We start from the raw sequence: 7,643 nt of genomic DNA on the forward strand, positions 1-7,643 counted from the left end.
GTTTAACGCCCCCATTTATTTGTTTTTCAAAGGTTTTTGGTATGATCTAACAGCTACTCACTGAAAAATCTGACTTTGGTTGTTTTGTTTTGTTTTTTGTTTTTTGAATCCCTATTTAACTATTTATGTTGGAAGCTCCCAGCAGCAAACTCTTAAATGCCAGTGGCTTTGAAAAAGCAATTTCTGGTTCAGCATGACTTGAGAAAACATAATTTTGTTTGCATACGTCTGGATTACACCCATTCAGTACTTGGTGTCCAGTTCAATTTGCACCACTGGGCACTGTGGTGGAGTAGATGAGGGCCGGTATGCTGAGCTTGAATCCTTGGAAGATGGTTTGGTGTTTCCTGTGTTTGGAAGATTGACAGGTCTGTGTGGGGTTGCACTCCCTCTGAAAGAATAGGTTCAGAGCTTGGGGGGGTGAGGTGCTCCTAGATCCATCTTTGTTGCTGGAAGCTCAGATATAGCCTCAGTGGCTAGGAGTGTCTTTTGCCAGCTACAGTTAGTCCTCCAACTATGGCCATTCTTGGACCTGGATAATAATGGTGATGATGATGATTAGTTAAATTTGTATTGAGATTCATGTACTGGTACCTTCAAAAACTCAATTATTTCAATGCACTCATCCCTTGAGCAGAGGCTGCAGCTGATGCAGAATGCTGTGGTTAGACAGTCGATAGGGTCGGACTATCAGCAGCACATAAACCCGGTGTTCAAGCTTGCATTGGCCGCCTATATGCTACTGGACCAGGTTCAGGGTTCTTGTATTAATTTATAAGGCCCTTAACAACGTGGATCCAGGTACATAATGGACCACCTGATCCATTATATCCCTGCTCAGTCACTGAGGTCTTCAAGGGAGTCACTGTTAATGGTCCCCCATGGCTTGGATGCAGGACTCTTATTACCAAGGAGCCATGCATTCAGTATAGTGGGCCCAGTTTTATTGAAATCTTTTCCAGATCAGACAGGACCTCCCTGTTAAGCTTTCAGTGCCTACTGAAGACACTGTTTTATTCCTACAGACTTTTAAGCTGAATTCTGGTTTTATAATTCTGGTTTTATAATCTGGTTTTAATTCTGTGTATCTGAAGAAGTGTGCATGCACACGAAAGCTCATACCAAGAACTAACTTAGTTGGTCTTTAAGGTGCTACTGGAAGGAATTTTTTTTGTTTTGACTATGGCAGACCAACACGGCTACCTATCTGTATCTGGTTTTATAGTTTTAAAACCTGTATCTGGTTTTATAGTTTTGACTCACTTTTAGTTTTACTGCTTTGTGTTTCCTGTATGCCACTGAGAGATTGCTGTAACTAAGTGATATACAAATTGAAAAGGGGGGAAATGGGGTGGGAAGGAGAAAGTAATGATTGGAGGAGCTGCTTCTCCTCCTCTGGCAGATGGATGGGGCTAGATTGCTCTCCCATGATGCTCTTTCCGAGAGGTAGAGAGTGCTTCTCCCAGGGGCCATTGGTTTCCTGACTAGTGGCGAAGGAAGGCAAGGATGTGCCTCACTTCAACTCTGCAGTTTGTTTGCTAGTATAGTGCTTACGCTGCCCTTTTATTCTTGCATGTTATGTTTTTTAGTTTATAGAGTCTGTTGCAGGACCCCACAGTATTTCCTTCCTGTGAGCTGCATCAAGGTTTGCAAGACCAAGAACTAGCATAGCATATTGGCTAAAGGTGCAATCCTATGCACACTTGTCTAGGTGTAATTTAGCATAGGATTGCACTGGACAAAGGATTGCACTGTAAGAGAGTCAGCTATGGGCCAGTATTTCATTAGTTTAAAGTTTGCCCCTTTGATGAACTCAATAGAATCTTCAACAAAGCCACACACAGCTCCAGCAAACCATGTAATATTGGGATAAACAAACTGACCTAAAGGTGGCTGTAAGAGTTGCTGGGGAAAAGTGTGAAGACATTTTTCAAAACTCTCAAGCTCTAGGTACATACTAAGTGTGTGTTCATGTCTGTGAATGTGTTGGTGCCTGTGAACGTATAATGTAATACAGTATTTATGTGACTTTCATTGCATCTGAAATTTTTTGATTCCCACCTCCCACCCCTTGGTACTTTGTTGGTACTTGCTAAAACCCCAGAAGTGGGGATTTATGCTTTTTCTTAGTGTTAACTCGTTTTGCTTTTTTCCCCTCCTTTCAGGTGTTGGTGTTTTAAACAACTTATTGTATGCAGTAGGTGGCCATGATGGTCCTTTAGTCAGAAAAAGTGTTGAGGTGTATGATCCCACCATCAATACATGGAAACAGGTTGCAGATATGAACATGTGTAGGAGAAATGCAGGTAAATATTACAGCCTTCAAAGAACTTTTAATATAGCATTGAAAATAGAAATGACACTCGCTTGGGCTTTAATTGCTTCCACATCTGCCCCCCAGGTTATTTATCTAATGAGGACCTTGCTTTGAGTAATGAGAAATCTAACATAATTCAGCATATGACACTAACACAGCCACTTTCACCATAGAACTAAATAACAACAGACAAAAATTATGGCAGTTTTGAATTTTGATAAACCACTAGCCTCAAATGCTACATTGGGGAAATACATGGTTCTCCATCATATCAAATAAATAATTGTGCACTTAGCTTGTCACTTAGAAAGGCCTTAATGCTTCTTTTTTACAACCTCCTGGCACCAAATGTGGCCTGGTGAGCTAAGAAACCAGGCGCTGACACTATTTTTCTGCTTTGTATTAGGGGTTTGTGCTGTCAATGGGCTCTTATATGTAGTTGGAGGAGACGATGGTTCCTGTAACTTGGCAACAGTGGAATATTATAACCCTACAACAGATAAGTGGACGGTGGTATCGTCATGTATGAGTACAGGAAGAAGCTATGCAGGTAATAAAGAATAAGTTAAAAAGGAGGAGTCTTCTCCCTTTTTCTGGAGGTTAATGAAGGTGCTAAATGCAGGTGGACTGCATTATGCTCCCTCAGTGAGCGTGTATTATGTGAATGGGTCTAGAAGCTCTTGGAGGATGGATGGGATATAAATGGAGTTAAACACAGATAGCATCTGCATGCGGTGAAAACCAAGCTCTCATCTTTATATTTGCTCATTTAAAATATGTATATGCAGAGGCGAACGAAGGTGTTGTGACACCTGGGGCGGGGCATCGCTACATAGGGCGCATGTGCAGTGTCGCTACATATAATGCATGTGCCATACGTAGCAACGCTGCATGTGCACTGTACATAGCGGTTTGCCGGTGCTCCAGCGCTATACGGACAGTGCCGGGATCCCCTGCTCGCAGCTGCAGCCTCGAACGGAGGATCCTTTACATGCGGCTGTAGTGGCGATGGAGGGATCCCACCGCCATCTGTAAGGCTTTTGAGCGGCGCCGGCGGAAACCGCTATGTACAGTGCATGTGCGGCGTCATTGCGTAAAGCGCATGCGTGCGACACTGCACACACGCTGTACATAGCAGTTTGCCACTGGCGCCGGGATCCTCTACTCACGGCTCCAGCTCCACATGCGGCTGCAGCGGGTTGCCTTCTTGTCACCCCCCCCCCAGACATGGCACCTGGGGTGCACCGCACCACCCCCACACACCCATTGCGACGCCACTGTGTATATGTCACCTTTTTAAGAGTCAAAGCTTTCTGAGGGCGGCGTCCATAAAAAACAACATGTAAGACAATTTCATCACAGATAAAATGTGAATAAACCAGAAATAATGAAACAAAATCCATACAAAGAGCATTAGTTATAGATGCTTTTGAACACCTATAGAAATCCACTGGGAGATGTATTAAGGTGATGTCGAGTTAGTTGGCAACCAGATCTATCTCTCTGTTGCCTCTGACTCAGGATAAGCAGTTCAGGTGCTTGTCAGTTGTATGGAGATGGTAGTAGTCTGGATGGGGAGTACTAAACTGAAACTTAATCCAGGCAAAATTCAGGTGCTGCAGGTTCTCAAGTGTAGAATATAGGGAGATGGTCAGTTCTGGAAGGAGTTGCATTCCCCTGGAAGGAAAATGTGCATTTGGGGGGCAGGACTCCTTGATCCATCACTGTCACTTGAGACACAGTTCACTTCAATGGCTAGGAATACCTATTTCCAGTTCTGGCTGGTTCGCCAGCTACAATCCCACTTGGAAGGGGATTCTTTGGCCAAAGCAATGTATGCATTGATAACTTCCAGATTAGACTAGCAATATGTTCTTTGTGGGGCTGCCCTTGAAGACTGTTTAGATGATGCAGTTAATGTAGAATGCAGCAGCAAGGCTACTGTTGAGTGTCTGGCCTGACATGTATTCTGCTGGCTTTGAAAGATCTGCACTGGTTTCCAATTTGCTAAAGGCTTAAATGACCTGGGCTCCAAATACCTGAAGGAGCACTTCCTACCACATCAGCTTGCCTAAGTGTTGCGATCAGTGTGGGAAGTCATTTTGGCAGTGCAGGCAAAATATGGTTTGAGGGGCGGGGAGACGGGAGACTTTCTCTGTGGTGGCTTCCAGGTTGTCGAATGACTTCCTCTCTGAGTTAGTTCACACACCTCTTCACCCAGGTCTTTAGTTGACTAGATGCAAGGCTTTGTTTCAGCTGGAACTCACCGGAACTCAAGTCCAGCAGCTCTCAGGTGGGCGCTATTGCCATTCTAAGAGAAGGAGGGAGGTGGTCATGGTGAGTTCCAGCACCTATTTTTCTAGAAAACCAATTTTTTGGTTGTTGTTGGGGTTGTTTTTTTGGCAACTTTGCCGTTGGTGGTTTTCTGATGCTATTTTACAGTTTTAATGTAAATTGTACTCGTTTTTATTTGGTGAATGAAGCTCAATAAATACAGATAGCAAATAAGCAGACATCCAGCCTAGAACTAAAACATAATTATAGCCCAAGACCCACTACAGCAAAAAGCACAGCAAATAAAGCCCCCTTCAGGGAAAATATTTTAGTTTCAGGGGGAAATATGTATGTGAAGCAAAACTCCATAACTCCACTCTAGGATCAGTCCTGCTTTCTAGCCACAGAATCCGGTCACATCTTTATTTTTACATGGCTGTTTTAACACGATAAAGTGAATTACGTAGTTTTAGAACAACCATATAGGAATGTTTCTCTGAATAACAGTTCAAGTCCCGCTTTCTCTCTCTTTCTGTAGGTGTTACAGTTATTGACAAGCCATTGTGAGTTGGTGCAAAGATTTCTCCCTACCTTGATTATGCAGTAGAAGCAAGCTTTAACAAGTGATGTCGAAGTGATTGAGCATCAAGTCACTTCTTAACTTGTAGCACATTGAGACATGTTGGAAGCTGTGGCCTGCGACAATTAAGGATGAAAATGAAGATTATTCCAGTTTGAAGCAATGTGTAGCATTATTTGATGTAAAGCAGCATCTGACTGAGGTGTAGCTGGCTGTGTTGACTACAATTTGGATTTGCTGGGTTTCTGGACAAAATTCCTTAAGGACCAATCATGTGTCTCATGGTTGACTGGATTTTTATTTTTTTAAGTAAAAGATAGTGTTTCCTGGTGTCTTTTTTCCAAAGAAAAAAAAATATCCATTAACTGCTGGTTTTTGGAGGAATATTGAATCCCAGCTTAGTACTACAAGCTGGCACAAGAATCTGGATGCTTTTATAAATCATCTTTGGTTACATTACTATTGTGTGCATATTTAAGTGTGTGTGTAAGTAGACTTTCTTTATACTTGTTTGGAACTTGATGATACTATTTATACTCTGCACGGAACTTTGAAGTTTGCCAGTACTATGTTGTAAAACAGAGGTGTATATTTTGATATTTACCAATGCTTTAACAAATGCCACAGAAAACATACAATACAATGCTCATGAAATAAGTGTAATGCCAAAATGTTTTAAACTAATGTATTGGTGATCTCTATTTACCAAGATCTCTTTTGTTATGTTTTGATTTATCTCTCTTAACTCTGTCATAAGGGTTAATACTTGGCTTGGGCATAATGGCAGGTTTATAATGAATGTATGGAGCTCTGTTTTACTTGCATGGCATTTAAAACTTTTCCTGTGTAACTAGCTGCTATTAATTATGTACTTCCTGTATGTGAAAATGTTTGTAAACAAACAATTCCTGGATGCTTTAAATATGACCAAAACTATTGTCATTTTGACTTCTTTTCTTTTAATAAAACTTTGCATATTTGTTTTTCCTAAAGTTTGGGACTTCTATTTAATGTAAAAGTGATGAAATAATGTCCCTCTTCAACAAGACAGGTGTTTTTTGTTTCATAACTGTCTGGGAAGACAGATTGGATGAACTGAGTATGTTTTGCTTGGAGTAAAAGAACCATGCTGACCATTCTTCAGGATGAGAACAGAAATCTTGCGGTGGCGGCACGGTGGCAGCAGGAGGCCCCATTAGCTAAAGTGGTACCTCAGGTTAAGAACAGTTTCAGGTTAATGTCAGGGAAGAGTTAGAGTTAGAAGTTTCCAGTTTCCCAGAGGGAGAAAGCTTTCCCCAAGGGGGGGAGGAGAGCAGTGAATCAAATAGAAGAGAGCAACAGGAACAACAGGGATGTTCCCAGAAAAGGCAAGGGTTAAATTCTAGCTCAGATTTGGAGGAGGGGAGATACAAGCCAGCTCTAGCCAGGAGGTTAGAAAAAAGAGCGGGGAAAACGACGGCAGGTTCGACATTTTGAGAGTGGCTGGTCACGGAGAAGCAGAGCTGAGAAGGTATCTGAAAGAAGTGACTCTGAGGAAGAATAGTTAAGAACCATTTATAAGATTGTTTTGTTGATACACAATAAAAGTTATAAAAGAACAAGAAGCGTTTGTGTGGTGATCTGAAGAGGACAGCGACCAGTCCTGACAGTTAAGAACAGCTCTCCAGAATGAATTAAGTTCTTAAACCAAGGTACCACTGTATTTTGAACATTAGGAACTTCTGACTAAGAGCAAGGGAGTGCTACAACAAGCTGTCTAGGAATGTTGTGTATATATCGGGGGGGGAAAGGATAAAATTGGTATTTGATTAAGATGTTTTTATATAAGATGGTAAGGAAGAATGTTGAAGCAGTATGGTAGATTTTTGTACATTCCAATGTTTATTTCTTGATCAGACCCAAAGGTGCACTCTTTCCTACAATGGTCAGCCACATGCATATGGGGACCTCACAAAAAGGAAAGGGTATAAATAGGGAGACGAAATGCAAAATATAACAGGACTCCTAGACCTTTAAGTTGTGTAGAAATGGACATGTCAGTATGTGTAGCTTGCTATGAGAGCTGCTCAATCTGAAATCTTGGCCATGTGAAACAGCTGCACATGAAGGTTCTGGGTTGCTACCATGCCTGATGACTAGTGATAACCACATTCCACACCAGACAAAAAATTTTTTGGAAGAAATGTGTTAAAAGGAAAAGTGCTCACTACTTGATATACTAGTTATTGCAGTCTGTAACTTAAGCATATGTTATATGAAATAATGGCTCCTCCTTAGCCTGATTCTTAGAGGGAGGTAAACTGTGTCTGGGCTGTACCACTTACAAGCTCATGTTTGAATGTTTCTCCTTATCCACGTGCAGGCCCACCCTTCAGAGAAAACGATGTCAGAGAAAGGGCTAGTCCCTTAAGAGCACTCCAAATGAGTGTGTTCTTTCCTTCTAAAATCAAGATGCATTCTGTCACTGTCAAA

At 41.8% G+C, this 7,643-nt stretch overlaps 1 protein-coding gene across 2 annotated transcripts in view; it reads left to right on the forward strand.

Moving 5' to 3' along the window:
* KLHL2 (kelch like family member 2) overlaps positions 1–6,163 on the forward strand; it is a 43,849-nt gene extending 37,686 nt beyond the window's left edge. For both annotated transcript variants that reach the window (XM_079991404.1, XM_079991405.1), the window contains 3 exons: positions 2,166–2,306; positions 2,724–2,867; positions 5,130–6,163. In XM_079991404.1, the coding sequence (XP_079847530.1) occupies positions 2,166–2,306; positions 2,724–2,867; positions 5,130–5,158 (314 nt within the window). In that variant the 3' untranslated portion in view covers positions 5,159–6,163. The remainder of the gene's footprint in view (positions 1–2,165; positions 2,307–2,723; positions 2,868–5,129) is intronic.
* The last annotated feature ends 1,480 nt before the right edge of the window (positions 6,164–7,643 follow it).

This window comes from Podarcis cretensis (assembly GCF_951804945.1).
Source record: "Podarcis cretensis genome assembly, chromosome: 9".
Taxonomy (NCBI): domain Eukaryota; kingdom Metazoa; phylum Chordata; class Lepidosauria; order Squamata; family Lacertidae; genus Podarcis; species Podarcis cretensis.